General features: G+C 43.7%; 1 protein-coding gene across 1 annotated transcript in view; it reads left to right on the forward strand.

Moving 5' to 3' along the window:
* The window catches only part of NRIP3 (nuclear receptor interacting protein 3), an 83,411-nt gene that overhangs the window by 42,034 nt on the left and 24,787 nt on the right, over positions 1-16,590 (forward strand). The window contains exons 2-4 of the mRNA XM_077453650.1: positions 1,855-2,034; positions 2,241-2,323; positions 12,312-12,451. Of these exons, the coding sequence (XP_077309776.1) occupies positions 1,855-2,034; positions 2,241-2,323; positions 12,312-12,451 (403 nt within the window). The remainder of the gene's footprint in view (positions 1-1,854; positions 2,035-2,240; positions 2,324-12,311; positions 12,452-16,590) is intronic.

Genomic DNA, 16,590 nt, shown 5'->3' on the forward strand with positions numbered 1-16,590 from the left:
AACTGTCCATCCAGAGCCTCTGGTTTATAGACGGATACCTCCTAAATATAGAATAATTTATCCAACTGTCCATCCAGAGCCTCTGGTTTATAGACAGGATACATCCTAAATATAGAACCATTTAGCAAACTGTCCATCCAGAGCCTCTGGTTTATAGACCAGATACATCCTAAATATAGAACCATTTATGAAACTGTCAATCCACAGCCTCTGGTTTATAGACCGGATGCATCCTAAATATAGAGCCATTTATCCAATTGTCCATCCAGAGCCTCTGGTTTATAGACCGGATACATCCTAAATATAGAATCATTTATCCAACTGTCCATCCAGAGCCTCTGGTTTATAGACCGGATACATCCTAAATATAGAATCATTTATCCAACTGTCCATCCAGAGCTTCTGGTTTATAGACCAGATACATCCTAAATATAGAACCATTTATCCAACTGTCCATCCAGAGCCTCTGGTTTATAGACCGGATACATCCTAAATATAGAACCATTTATCCAACTGTCCATCCAGTGCCTCTGGTTTATAGACCGGATACATCCTAAATATAGAGCCATTTATCCAACTGTCCATCCAGAGCCTCTGGTTTATAGACCGGATACATCCTAAATATAGAACCATTTATCCAACTGTCCATCCGGAGCCTCTGGTTTATAGACCGGATACATCCTAAATATAGAATCATTTATCCAACTGTCCATCCAGAGCCTCTGGTTTATAGACCGGATACATCCTAAATATAGAACCATTTATCCAACTGTCCATCCAGAGCCTCTGGTTTATAGACTGGATACATCCTAAATATAGAATCATTTATTCAACTGTCCATCCAGAGCCTCTAGTTTATAGATGAGATACATACTAAATATAGTACCATTTATCCAACTGTCCATCCAGAGCCTCTGGTTTATAGACCGGATACATTCTAAATATAGAACCATTTATCCAACTGTCCATCCAGTGCCTCTGGTTTATAGACCGGATACATCCTAAATATAGAGCCATTTATCCAACTGTCCATCCAGAGCCACTGGTTTATAGACCGGATACATCCTAAATATAGAGCCATTTATCCAACTGTCCATCCAGAGCCTCTGGTTTATAGACCGGATACATTCTAAATATAGAACCATTTATCCAACTGTCCATCCAGTGCCTCTGGTTTATAGACCGGATACATCCTAAATATAGAGCCATTTATCCAACTGTCCATCCAGAGCCACTGGTTTATAGACCGGATACATCCTAAATATAGAGCCATTTATCCAACTGTCCATCCAGAGCCTCTGGTTTATAGACCGGATACATCCTAAATATAGAACCATTTATCCAACTGTCCATCCAGAGCCTCTGGTTTCTAGACCAAATACATCCTAAATATAGAATAATTTATCCAACTGTCCATCCAGAGCCTCTGGTTTCTAGACCAGGTACATCTACAATGTGGTTCATTCATAAAAAAATAGAGTGGTTCAGGAAAATACCACATTAAGTCCACTAGATGGAGCTAAGGATCATACTTATTTCCTATGATCCTCAGCACCATCTACTGGCCATAATGCGGTATTTCCCTTGACCGCTCCATTTTTATGATGAATAGTATTCGACTTGTAGAGGAAATAGAAAGGGAACAGAGAGATTTTGCCCCATTTGCACTCAATGAATGTAGCAGCAGCTTCTCTGGAGGAGCAGCGATGGACATTTTTACAACTTTTTAAATGCACCCCATAATGTGACAAGGAATGGGATACGTGAGAAAAAAGAACGGCAGAATATTTCTCTTTCCTGAAACCCAATTAAAATGTTTCTTCTCCCTTTTTTTTTTTTTTTTTTTGCTTTTAGCAACCGCATAACATCCTTCAACGACGACTGCTGGACAGCAACATATCAAAGCTGAGGAGCAGCCGGACGACGTGGACACCAAAAAGTGACCACTCAGCTCAGAGCCACAAACAGAGCCATGGGAAGGGAGCCACGCCCCGGAGGAGCGAGGAGGACGACGCCCTCTATGTCTGGGGTCAGGTATGGCTCCTGCGATGACGATATTTACAGCAGGAGGCGGCATGCAGCATGTGCAATGTCAGTGCAGCAGAGGCAGGGGGAGACGGGGGGAAATTATTGTGGGGAGGCAGGGGGGGGGGGGTTTACATTTATAAATGGATGAAAATGGGAAAACACATACAAAGATGTAATGCTTCAGCTTCATCGTTGTCATTTGTATCTTGCAGTGCGAAGGGAAGGAGATGAAAGTCAAGATTGACACCTCTTGTCAGCACAACGTCATATCCTCCGTCTGTCTGGACAGATTGGGGTGAGTACGGCCAATGATGGCCTCATAGTCATAGACAAAACGATATTTTTTATTATTTTTTAAATATTTATCATATTATTACATAACTTATTTTATGCCCAGTGGTGTAATTACTGGTTCTCTGGGCTTCTCTATGCAATTGTCAGGTCACCTTGAGGCGAGGTGACAGATGCACACCGTAGGGATCAGGAGTGCACCGCAAGGTTGTGGACCCTACAGGCTGACTGCTGCAGACGGGGGACAGATCCCACCGGGGTTAGAGCGTAAGATTCCCTGGGGCGCGGAGTCTAAGAGCCAGCAGGTGTTCACCAGAGCCTCGAGTGGTGAGGATGGACTTGGCTGCAACTGGCTCCAGGTTGCGACCCCCAGGGTTCCCCCAGCTCGCACCCACAGTAGGCAACAGGAGGATAGGGATGGTGAGGGACAAAGCCAAGGTCGGGGCCACAAGCAGACAGGAATAGTCAGGGACACGCCAAAAGGTCAGGATCACAGGCAAACAGGGATAGTCAAAGACACGCCAAAGTCGGTAACGGAACAACAGACGAGCACACGGCAGGTAACAGGAAGCTAAACACACAAAGGTTGATCAGCAAGGTTGGCCTGCAGTGCACAGGTTAACCACATGCAGACCGGACCATTTTGCTGGTCAAAGACCAGACCACTTTTTGCGATTCGGCACTGCGTCGTTTTAACTGACAATTGCGCGGTCGTGCGACGTGGCTCCCAAACAAAGTTGACGTCCTTTTTTTCCCACAAATAGAGATTTCTTTTGGCAGTATTTGATCACCCCTGCGGTTTTTATTTTTTGCGCTATAAACAAAAATAGAGCGACAATTTGGAAAAAAACGCATTATTTTTTTACTTTTTGTTATAATAAATATCCCCCAAAAATATATATATAAAAAAAATTTTTCCCTCAGTTTAGGCCGATACGTATTCTTCTACATATTTTTGGTAAAAAAAAAATCGCAATAAGCGATTATTGATTGGTTTGCGCAAAAGTTATAGCGTTTACAAAATAGGGATTGTTTTATAGCATTTTTATTAATAATTTTTTATTATTATTTTTTTTTACTAGTAATGGCGGCGATCAGTGATTTTTATTGTGACTGCGACATTGTGGGGGACCCATCGGACATTTTTGACACATTTTTGGGACCATTGTCATTTATACAGTAATCACTGCTATATAAATGCAGTGATTCCTGTGTAAATGACACTGGCAGTGAAGGGGTTAACCAGTGGGTGGCAGTGTAGGGGTTAAGTGTTCCTAGGGGTGTGTTACTAACTGTGGGGGGGGGGGGTTGGGCTTTCATTTAGTGAACACTGATCTCTGCTCCAATCACATGGAGCAGAGATCAGCGTCACTAGTTGCTAGGCAGAATGGAAAAATTCTGTTTACACGGCATTTCCTCCATTCGGCCGCTCCGTGAGACGATCGCAGGGATGCGCGACCGGACTCACGGGGGTCCCGACCAGCGCGGGAGCGCGCTGCCGGCGGCGCGCTCCCGATGGCAGGGTGGCATTGAATATTGGACGTACCTGTACGCCAATATGCCTGCCCGTGCCATTCTGTCGACGTACATCGTCGTGCGCTGGTCGGGAAGTGGTTAATATAGAGTTCTCTGACAGGAGCTAGGGTGGAGTCATGCCAGAGGATGGATTACAAAAGCAGTCAGGTGAGGGTCGGCTGGTCTCTAGAGAAGAACACATGGAAACAGGTAAGCAGACAAACTCTATTGCAAAACCATGACAGCAATGCAGGCAGATCTTGGTAATGACTCGTCTACCTCTTTGTCCCCTGCTCCATCTGCCAACCACTTGTCATATGAAGCTTCAATGAAAGGATTTTCGGAAGTGCAGCCATCCGGAAATTATTTCTTCAGGCAGATCTTGGCTGGTGGGGAGGAGCCATCGGGCACCCCGGACCTCAGTACTCTTCTCAAGAGCCTTTGGTCCTGATGCAAGAAGTGGGAGGAATTGTGCAAATATCAAAATGCCTTGATGGCCGGAGATCGGTCTTGAGGAGTCTTATGCCACGAACACACGACCTGGACTTTTTTCGACAGCAAAGGTCTAACGAAACGAATCCCTCTGACAATTTGACCGTGTGTGGGGCCTCCATCGGACCTTTGCTGTCCAAAAATCTGATGGACTTTAGAAATAGAACATGTTTCAAATTTTTCCGCCGGACCCAGTCCCTATGGAGAAATCCGTTCGTCTGTGTGCTAGTCCGAGGGACAAAAAACGACGCTAGGGCAGCTATTGGCTACTGACTATGAACTTCCTTATTCTAGTCCCGTCGTACGTCATCACGTTCGAATCCGTCGGACTTTGGTGTGATTGTGTGTGGCCAAGTCCGTTCGTTCGGAAAGTCCGTCGGAACTCCGCCGAAAGTCCGTCGGACCTAGTTGCCGGAAAGTCCGGTCATGGCATTAGTGTTAATAAGTGAAAAAAAGGAAGAAAAACTCCCCCAGGTGGGGTTTTTTGGCAGCAAACACAAAGAAATAAGGTGAATAACCTTTATAGATATAATAATTTATTAAGATAAGAGAAAAACTTCATAACATAATAGTTAAAACATGAGCTCCAGTAGGAATTACATAATAAAAAAGAGAAAAAATATACGCGGATACAATGTAACAGTCAATTATGTCCTATCAACACTGTGCAATTACATATAAAAAAATGTACAGTGCTGGGAATGCTGACGCGTTTCAACCCTCGCTGGGGTCTTCTTCAGAGAAAGAAATGTCCCGTCCACTGTATCCACAAAGATAGTAGTGTTAATAAGTAGGCTGCCTTTGCATTGGTACAGGGCTGCTGTTAGAAATCAGAGGGGCCCCGTATAGCATTCCTGGCGGGGCCCCACCCAATCCCACCTACACCACCCCTGCCCCCCCCCCCCCCGAGGTGCAGCCAAACAGCGTCACTGACTTTATCCACCTATGCACCAAAAAAGTTCCTTCTCTGCTCCCACTTCCTGGCCCCTCTGTTGATGTGATGGGAAAAGTAATTTAAGCCCTGGTATGCAAGTAGGAGAGGGGGCGTGGTCTAGTAAAATTAATTTACAGCAGAAATGAACAATAAAGCTGCTCCTGTTGTATACTGGGCCCAGGCCTCATCAGCTAAACAAGACTCCCCCACCCCCCATTTAGCTGATGAGGCCTGGGCCCAGTACAACAGGGCCAGTTGTACTGCCTTATCAGTGGCCCTGCATGGGTAATGCCCACATGAGCCTCCATGATTGAAAGAACTGATAGCCAAGGAATTAAAGGGGCGGGGCCAATGATGGTTAGTCTGCGGAGGGAAAGGGCTAGTTCTGGGGCTCTTTAGGCCTATTGGTGACCTCCAGAGTTAGGGAGAGCTGACATCCTTCTGTGTAGGGGGGGTTACCAGGCATGGTGGGTGTAATGCAAGACGAACAGGTAAGCGGCCCGGACAATTTTTGAATGCAAAGAAATGTATTGTCTCTTAAACAGAACTGGGGGCGAGAGGGTTAGGAAGATGGAATGTTAATTGGCAGACGCCGAGACTTCTATAGGTAGACAGCTATACAGGAGAAGACCTCCAGCCTGACACCACTTCTGTATAGCTGGGACCGCTGTCTCCTATGGCAACAATCTTATAGCTGTTACTAATGGCAATTGTATTCAACTATTTGCAACACAAACAGTTCTCCCTACCCCACACTCACTCACTGTGGGTCTTCACTCAACGAGCTCCCAGTCTATGTCTCTAGACTTCAGATCCAGTAGACACTGGATCCCTTGAGCTCCTCCACTTTAGCACTCAGTATCTTCCTCAAGCGTCACCACCGCTTCCCTGCTGGGTTCCTGGCTTGGCACTCCAGTTACTCTTCAAGCTTCACCCCCGCTTTCCTGCTGGGTCCCTGGCTTGGCACTCCAGTTACTCTTCAAGCTTCATCCCCGCTTCCCTGCTGGGTCCCTGGCTTGGCACTCCAGTTACTCTTCAAGCTTCATCCCCGCTTCCCTGCTGGGTCCCTGGCTTGGCACTCCAGTTACTCTTCAAGCTTCACCCCCGCTTCCCTGCTTGGTCCCTGGCTTGGCACTCCAGTTACTCTTCAAGCTTCACCCCCGCTTCCCTGCTGGGTCCCTGGCTTGGCACTCCAGTTACACTTCAAGCTTCACCCCCGCTTCCCTGCTGGGTCCCTGGCTTGGCACTCACAGATACTCTTCAAGCTTCACCCCCACTGACATGTTAGGTCCCTGGCTTGGCACTCACTGATGCTCCACAAGCGTCACCTCTGCTGTCCCGCTGGGTCCCTGACTTGGCAGTTGCTGAAGTTTTCCCACTTCTTCACCATCCCCGGCTGGCAAGAAGTCTGCTCTGGTACTGGCCTCATCATACTTACAGTGGTGTCCATTAACAAGGTGGATGGTCCCTTAGTGGCGACAGCTTCCCTTCTACCTCTAACCACAACTGGTTCCCCCCCGGCCGAAGGAACCGTTACTTCTGGTTGGACTACAAGCCCGCAGTCCTAACCCTGTGCTGCTTTCCTGCTTCTGGATAGGCCCTCAGAGAAGCCTAGCAGCCAGATGTCCCGGGATAGGCCTTAGGTTCCTGGCCTAGCAGCCCGGGGGCAGCACAACATACATCCACCCAGACAGCCGTCCAGGTGGCACAGAACCCCAAACTCTACCCAAATAAATAGGTTCTCCCAGCAGGTCAAGGGACCCAAGAAAATCCCTGCCCATTGGCTGAGAAACCCCACTCATTCCTAATCTGTCGTTACAATGCCCTTGTCTTATCTAATGTCACCAGACATCCGGCCATCTAGTGGCAGAAGAGAGAAGTGCAGCAATTCCAAAATTAGGGCAAAATCAATTGACCTCCTATTAATTGACCAAGGCAACTATCACCTGGCAACTAAAATTGATAGCAACCCTGAGGCATGATGGGACTTGTAGTTCCGCAAAACAGCTGGAGGGCCACAGGCTGAACAGCCATAAGCTAGATATGGGGGGGTCGCCAAACGTATTAAACAAAGGGCCAGTTTACTGTCCTTCAAACTTTAAAGGGGCGGATTGCAGCCAATGGGGGTAGAAAATGTCCTGTGCCCAGCATCAGTGAGAATAAACATGGGCGCAGGGTTGATGGTCAGCAGGAGCTCTGCCCTATCATTGGGATTAGTGGGAGGAATAATACACCATCATTGGTATCAGGAGAAGAAATAGTACCCCATAGTAGTTGTCAGTGGGAGGAATGGTGCCTCAAGAGCCAAATAATGGCTAGAAAGGGGACACACAGGGGCGGACTGACCATTCAGCCACTCGGGCACTGCCCGAGGGCCCCGGGCCACTAGGGGGCCCCATCAGGGTTGCCAGCGTCAGTAAAACCAGGGACAGTATGTAAAAATCTGTGTTTTTTTTTTTACATCTGTGTCTGAAATGTCCCTTACTGACATCCTTTTGGTCTAAAAATCCCGAGATTAGAGCTGCCCCACCTCTCCAGTACCTTCTCAGCCAATAGAAACATGTCTGTGTATACTGTGTGTGTATATACTGTGTGGCCCCATAATCTCTGATTGCCTGGGGGCCCTATTATCTCCTATTGCCCGGGGGCCCCATGAGTTGTCAGTCCGCCCTTGGGGACACATCTGGACCTCGAGCCGCAGTTTGGAGTCCCCTGGGCTAGATGATGCTGGACGTCCTCCAGCCAGGAAATGATGGGGGGGGGGGCTCCATCTGACTGGCTGCAGCTTCTAATGCACATGGTGAGAAGCTCACAGTGTGCAGTGAAATCGGAGGAAGCCGTTTCAATCCAGTAGAGGAGCTGGTACACCTGTGCCAGACCTGAAGAGGGGGGCTGGAGGGAGATGCAAGTGTTTTTTTTATATATTTCTTTCTTATGATATTTTATTTTTGAGATGTTACATTATGGCAGAAGGTTACAAAAAAAAAAAATGATACCAGGCAGATGGCATGGCAGCGAATGCGACGGCCACACCAGCTACATTGGGGGCCACGTCGTGGATTTCGCGAAAAGTTCCAGGATGGCGACGGATGTGATCATGACGGGTCGGGTCTGGCGGGCACCAGAATATCCGGCCGCACGCAGCCATTCGGTAATTATGCTGAGCCGGGCCGCGCGCCTGGCAGAATGAGGTCAGCGCACAATTGGCAGACTCATTAATATGCCGGGGCAGAGCGTTTTTACCCAACAATACAAAGAATCCAGATTACAGCGGCTCAGCGGCGGCTGGTGACATGGCGATTATATCTGTGCCTCTTTTTTTTTTTAATCTTTCCACCCCGGATTATTGTGCCCGTCCCTCAGTGTCACAAGCACATTGGCATCGGCTTAAAGGGGGACTACAGCGGGCATTCATTTCAGGGCTCATTTCTTACATTTACATTATTGTGAAGTTGAACCTAAAAGTCATTTTTCCTGATTTCTTTGCTGTTCCATATTTTGGTAGCAACATTTGATCTATAGATTGTATAACTATCTGTATATCAGCCAGCGCAAACTACATCCTTTTTTTTTTAAATAACTGCTGAGAATGGAGATTACCAGATAGGAGAATGTGTTCCCCTCTCCCAGTCTGAGCAGGCTGATTGAACGTAATTATTAAACCCAAAATGTGATAAATTTACAGCTTACCAATCGTAAGATGTGGCAGCTTTGATTAGTCACAGCAGAAGCCAATCAGTGGGAGCCGGCAAATGGATGTCCGCCGGCACCCGCCGATCGTCGGGAGGAGAGGCTGGGTGGAGCTCTGCCAATGAATGAGCTCCGTCCTGACGGTAGGGATGTCATGGATTTTCTTTCCCTGCAAAGCAAAGAATGAAATCCATCAGTAAAAGCACCACACTGTGCACACAAAAACACTGGCTAGGCACACATTTAACTCTTTGATTGCCCTAAATGTTTAAACCCTCCCCAACCAGTGCCATTAGTACAGTGACAGTGCATATTGTCAGTGCACTGACAGTGCACTGTCAGTGCACTGACAGTGCACTGATCGCTGTATTAGTGTCACTGGTTCCCACAAAGTGTCAGCTAGTGCACGATTGTCCGCCGCAATATCCCACTATAAGTATAAAAAAATTAAAAAAAAAGATGCCAGTATGCAGTATCTCACAAAAGTAAGTACGCCCCTCACTCACCTTTTTGTAAATATTTTCTTCTATCTTTTCATGTGACAACACTGAAGAAATGACACTTTTGCTACAATGTAAAGAAGTGAGTGCTGACCCCCCCCCCCACCCCCCCCACCCCTACAACCTCTGCAGCAATGCTGGCAGCACTCATACGTCTATTTCCCAAAGACAACCTCTGGATATGACGCTGATCACGTGACCTCAACTTCTTTGGTGGACCATGGCGAGGCCTGTTCTGAGGGGAACCTGTCCTGTTATAATCGCTGTATGGTCTTGGCCACCATTCTGCAGCTCAGTTTCAGGGTCTTGGCAATCTTCTTATAGTCTAGGCCAGTGATGGCGAACCTTGGCACCCCAGATGTTTTGGAACTACATTTCCCATGATGCTCAACTACACTGCAGAGTGGATGAGCATCATGGGAAATGTAGTTCCAAAACATCTGGGGTGCCGAGGTTCACCATCACTGGCCTAGGCCATCTTTATGTAGAACAAGTCTCAGATCCTCAGAGAGTTCTTTGCCATGAGGTGCCATGTTGAACTTCCAGTGACCAGTATGAGAGAGTGAGAGCGATAACACCAAATATAACACACCTGCTCCCCATTCACACCTGAGACCTTGTAACACTAACGAGTCACATGACACCGGGGGGGGGAGGGAAAATGGCTAATTGGGCCCAATTTGGATATTTTCACTTAGGGGTGTACTGACTTTTGTTGCCAGCGGTTTAGACATTAATGGCTGTGTGTTGAGTTATTTTGAGGGGACAGGAAATTTACACTGTTATACAAGCTGTACACTCACTACTTTACATTGTAGACAAGTGTCATTTCTTCAGTGTTGTCACATGAAAAGAGAGAAGAAAAGATTTACAAAAATGTCAGTGAGGGGTGTACTTACTTTTGTGAGATACCGTATATACCATAGATTTTTGTCTGTTTTCTTTTATAGTGAAAAAAAATGCAGAGGTGATCAAATACCACCAAAAGAAAGCTTGATTTGTGGGAGAAAAATTAGATTTTATGTGGGTACAGGGCTGGTGACCAGGCAAGTGTCAGTTAAAAGGCTCTTCCAGAAGCAGCTTGCTATGGGGGCCCCCCGAGCTGAGCCACAGCTCCCTGTGTCCATTCAGACACGGAACCCCCGACCTGGCCTCGCCCCCCTCTTTCTTCTGATTGGTTAGCTGACTTTGATTGACAGAAGCGACAGCCAATGGCGCCACTGCTGTGTCTTGGCCAATCAGGAGGGAGAATCTGGGACGGCTGAGACACTCGTGGACATCGCTGGACAGAGAGGGACCTCAGGTAAGTGTTGGGGGGGCTGCTACACACAGAAGGCTTTTTATCTTAATGCATAGAATGTATTAAGATAAAATAAAAAAAAAACCTTCAGGCTTTACAACTCCTTATCATTGTTTATAAACATTGTTCAGACAGGTGAAAGAGATACAATGTAACATTGTTTATAAACATTGGTCAGGCACGAAATAGAAAGACATACAAAGTAACATTGTTCAGACAGTCGATAGAGAGATACAAAGTTACATTGTTTATAAGCATTGATCAGACAGGAAATAGAGAGAGATACAAAGAAAGTAACATTGTTTATATTCATTGTTCAGACAGGAGATAGAGAGATACATAGTAACATTGTTTATATACATTGTTCAGACAGGCGATAGAGAGATACAAAGTAAAAATTTTTATAAACATTGATCAGACAGGAGATGGAGAGATACAAAGTAACATTGTTTATATACATTGTTCAGACGGGCGATAGACAGATACAAAGTAACATTGTTTATAAACATTGATCAGACAGGAGTTAGAGAGATACAAAGTAACATTGTTTATATACATTGTTCAGACAGGCGATAGACAGATACAAAGTAACATTGTTTATATACATTGTTTAGACAGGCGATAGACAGATACAAAGTAACATTGTTTATATACATTGTTCAGACAGGCGATAGACAGATACAAAGTAACATTGTTTATATACATTGTTCAGACAGGCGATAGACAGATACAAAGTAACATTGTTTATAAACATTGATCAGACAGGAGATAGAGAGATACAAAGTAACATTGTTTATAAACATTGATCAGACAGGAGATAGAGAGATACAAAGTAACATTGTTTATATACATTGTTCAGACAGGCGATAGACAGATACAAAGTAACATTGTATATAAACATTGATCAGACAGGAGATAGAGAGATACAAAGAAACATTGTTTATAAACATTGATCAGACAGGAGATAGAGAGATACAAAGTAACATTGTTTATATACATTGATCAGAGAGGAGATATAGAGAGATACAAAGAAACATTGTTTATAAACATTGATCAGACAGGAGATAGAGAGATACAAAGTAACATTGTTTATATACATTGTTCAGACAGGCGATAGACAGATACAAAGTAACATTGTTTATAAACATTGATCAGACAGGAGATAGACAGATACAAAGTAACATTGTTTATAAACATTGATCAGACAGGAGATAGAGAGGTATCACAGTATACAGAAAAAGTATAATTTTTCAGAAAAGTAGTACTAAAAAAAAAAAACTTTCTTCAGCTCCAGTCAGTGACTTTGCCACGGCTGAGATGATGTAATCAGTCTGCTGCAGGCACGGGGAAGCATTTCCTCAGTCCTCCCTCTCCCAGTGATCAGACATTAATGTTGAACTTTGTAGGTAAATCATGTCACGAGATGAAAGGCCGCCCGCAAGGGCTGATGTGTGTCAGACATTTGTGAACACAGCCAAGAACTGAAAGGGAGGTGCAGGAATTATGGGATTGATAGCTTTCTCTGCAGTGTTATGTAATCTTCTTCTTCTCGTTTCTTTAGACTGAAGGAACATTTCAGGTTCTACAAGAATGAAGAGGACAGCATCAATCTGCCAAATAACATGAAGATCCTCGGACAGATAGACCGCATGCCGCTCACGCTGGGCAACATTGCTGTCGATTGCAGCGCGGTCGTCATAGGTTGGTATCAGAGATTAAAGGGTACCTGTCATTGATACACATTGGGGAAGCACATTATTCAGACTGGGTTGGCGTTTGGGAGAATCTGGACCAGCCTCTCTCTATCTGTTTACTACGGAGGAACCCCTAAAGAATGTTCAGCTCTAAGGGGACCCCTGTCAATCATTTTTCTATATACAATTTCTGATACATAATAAAAATAATGGGCAGAAAAAAAATTCTATAGTACTCCCTCATTTTGGTGGACAGTAAAGAAGTGTCCCTCTCTTACATGGTGATCATTCGGAAGAATGTTCCTCACAGGGGTGGTCCATGTGAAGAGTGGTTCCTACTCTGGTGGTCTTTGGAAAGAATGTTCCTTACACTGGTTGCCATTTTGAAGAATGTTCCTTACACCAGTGGCCATTATGAAGAACGTTCTGTAAATTGGAGGCCATTGGAAAGAATGTTTCTTATACTGGTGGCCATTATGAAGAACGTTCTGTAAATTGAAGGCCATTGGAAAGAATGTTTCTTATACTGGTGGCCATTATGAAGAACGTTCTGTAAATTGGAGGCCATTGGAAAGAATGTTTCTTATACTGGTGGCCATTATGAAGAACGTTCTGTAAATTGGAGGCCATTGGAAAGAATGTTTCTTATACTGGTGGCCATTATGAAGAACGTTCTGTAAATTGGAGGCCATTGGAAAGAATGTTTCTTATACTGGTGGCCATTATGAAGAACGTTCTGTAAATTGGAGGCCATTGGAAAGAATGTTTCTTATACTGGTGGCCATTATGAAGAACGTTCTGTAAATTGGAGGCCATTGGAAAGAATGTTTCTTATACTGGTGGCCATTATGAAGAACGTTCTGTAAATTGGAGGCTATTGGAAAGAATGTTTCTTATACTGGTGGCCATTATAAAGAACGTTCTGTAAATTGGAGGCTATTGGAAAGAATGTTTCTTATACTGGTGGCCATTATAAAGAACGTTCTGTAAATTGGAGGCCATTGGAAAGAATGTTTCTTATACTGGTGGCCATTATGAAGAAAGTTCTGTAAATTGGAGGCCATTGGAAAGAATGTTTCTTATACTGGTGGCCATTATGAAGAACGTTCTGTAAATTGGAGGCTATTGGAAAGAATGTTTCTTATACTGGTGGCCATTATAAAGAACGTTCTGTAAATTGGAGGCCATTGGAAAGAATGTTTCTTATACTGGTGGCCATTATGAAGAAAGTTCTGTAAATTGGAGGCCTTCGGAAAGAATGTTTCTTATACTGGTGGCCATTATGAAGAACGTTCTGTAAATTGGAGGCCATTGGAAAGAATGTTTCTTATACTGGTGGCCATTATGAAGAACGTTCTGTAAATTGGAGGCTATTGGAAAGAATGTTTCTTATACTGGTGGCCATTATAAAGAACGTTCTGTAAATTGGAGGCCATTGGAAAGAATGTTTCTTATACTGGTGGCCATTATGAAGAAAGTTCTGTAAATTGGAGGCCATTGGAAAGAATGTTTCTTATACTGGTGGCCATTATGAAGAACGTTCTGTAAATTGGAGGCTATTGGAAAGAATGTTTCTTATACTGGTGGCCATTATAAAGAACGTTCTGTAAATTGGAGGCCATTGGAAAGAATGTTTCTTATACTGGTGGCCATTATGAAGAAAGTTCTGTAAATTAGAGGCCATTGGAAAGAATGTTTCTTATACTGGTGGCCATTATGAAGAACGTTCTGTAAATTGGAGGCCATTGGAAAGAATGTTTCTTATACTGGTGGCCATTATGAAGAACGTTCTGTAAATTGGAGGCCATTGGAAAGAATGTTTCTTATACTGGTGGCCATTATGAAGAAGAACGTTCTGTAAATTGGAGGCCATTGGAAAGAATGTTTCTTATACTGGTGGCCATTATGAAGAACGTTCTGTAAATTGGAGGCCTTCGGAAATAATGTTTCTTATACTGGTGGCCATTATGAAGAATGTTCTGTAAATTGGAGGCCATTGGAAAGAATGTTTCTTATACTGGTGGCCATTATGAAGAACGTTCTGTAAATTGAAGGCCATTGGAAAGAATGTTTCTTATACTGGTGGCCATTATGAAGAACGTTCTGTAAATTGGAAGCCTTCGGAAAGAATGTTTCTTATACTGGTGGCCGTTATGAAGAAGAAAGTTCTGTACAATGGTGTCCATTGGAAAGAATGTTTCTTATACTGGTGGCGATTATGAAGAAAGTTCTGTAAATTGGAGGCCATTGGAAAGAATGTTTCTTATACTGGTGGCCATTATGAAGAAAGTTCTGTAAATTGGAGGCCATTGGAAAGAATGTTTCTTATACTGGTGGCCATTATGAAGAAAGTTCTGTAAATTGGAGGCCATTGGAAAGAATGTTTCTTATACTGGTGGCCATTATGAAGAACGTTCTGTAAATTGGAGGCTATTGGAAAGAATGTTTCTTATACTGGTGGCCATTATGAAGAAAGTTCTGTAAATTGGAGGCCATTGGAAAGAATGTTTCTTATACTGGTGGCCATTATAAAGAACGTTCTGTAAATTGGAGGCCATTGGAAAGAATGTTTCTTATACTGGTGGCCATTATGAAGAACGTTCTGTAAATTGGAGGCCATTGGAAAGAATGTTTCTTATACTGGTGGCCATTATGAAGAAAGTTCTGTAAATTGGAGGCCATCGGAAAGAATGTTTCCTATACTGGTGGCCATTATGAAGAACGTTCTGTAAATTGGAGGCCATTGGAAAGAATGTTCCTTATACTGGTGGCCATTATGAAGAACGTTCTGTAAATTGGAGGCCATTGGAAAGAATGTTTCTTATACTGGTGGCCATTATGAAGAAGAAAGTTCTGTAAATTCGAGGCCATTGGAAAGAATGTTTCTTATACTGGTGGCCATTATGAAGAAAGTTCTGTAAATTGGAGGCCATTGGAAAGAATGTTTCTTATACTGGTGGCCATTATGAAGAACGTTCTGTAAATTGGAGGCCATTGGAAAGAATGTTTCTTATACTGGTGGCCATTATGAAGAAGAAAGTTCTGTAAATTGGAGGCCATTGGAAAGAATGTTTCTTATACTGGTGGCCATTATGAAGAACGTTCTGTAAATTGGAGGCCATTGGAAAGAATGTTTCTTATACTGGTGGCCATTATGAAGAACGTTCTGTAAATTGAAGGCCATTGGAAAGAATGTTTCTTATACTGGTGGCCATTATGAAGAACGTTCTGTAAATTGGAAGCCTTCGGAAAGAATGTTTCTTATACTGGTGGCCGTTATGAAGAAGAAAGTTCTGTACAATGGTGTCCATTGGAAAGAATGTTTCTTATACTGGTGGCGATTATGAAGAAAGTTCTGTAAATTGGAGGCCATTGGAAAGAATGTTTCTTATACTGGTGGCCATTATGAAGAACGTTCTGTAAATTGGAGGCTATTGGAAAGAATGTTTCTTATACTGGTGGCCATTATGAAGAACGTTCTGTAAATTGGAGGCTATTGGAAAGAATGTTTCTTATACTGGTGGCCATTATAAAGAACGTTCTGTAAATTGGAGGCCATTGGAAAGAATGTTTCTTATACTGGTGGCCATTATGAAGAAAGTTCTGTAAATTAGAGGCCATTGGAAAGAATGTTTCTTATACTGGTGGCCATTATGAAGAACGTTCTGTAAATTGGAGGCCATTGGAAAGAATGTTTCTTATACTGGTGGCCATTATGAAGAACGTTCTGTAAATTGGAGGCCATTGGAAAGAATGTTTCTTATACTGGTGGCCATTATGAAGAAAGTTCTGTAAATTGGAGGCCATTGGAAAGAATGTTTCTTATACTGGTGGCCATTATGAAGAACGTTCTGTAAATTGGAGGCTATTGGAAAGAATGTTTCTTATACTGGTGGCCATTATAAAGAACGTTCTGTAAATTGGAGGCCATTGGAAAGAATGTTTCTTATACTGGTGGCCATTATGAAGAAAGTTCTGTAAATTAGAGGCCATTGGAAAGAATGTTTCTTATACTGGTGGCCATTATGAAGAACGTTCTGTAAATTGGAGGCCATTGGAAAGAATGTTTCTTATACTGGTGGCCATTATGAAGAACGTTCTGTAAATTGGAGGCCATTGGAAAGAATGTTTCTTATACTGGTGGCC

This window comes from Lithobates pipiens, unplaced genomic scaffold (genome assembly GCF_037356315.1).
Source record: "Lithobates pipiens isolate NorthernLeopardFrog02 unplaced genomic scaffold, aLitPip1_a1.2 Scaffold_24, whole genome shotgun sequence".
Taxonomy (NCBI): Eukaryota; Metazoa; Chordata; class Amphibia; order Anura; family Ranidae; genus Lithobates; species Lithobates pipiens.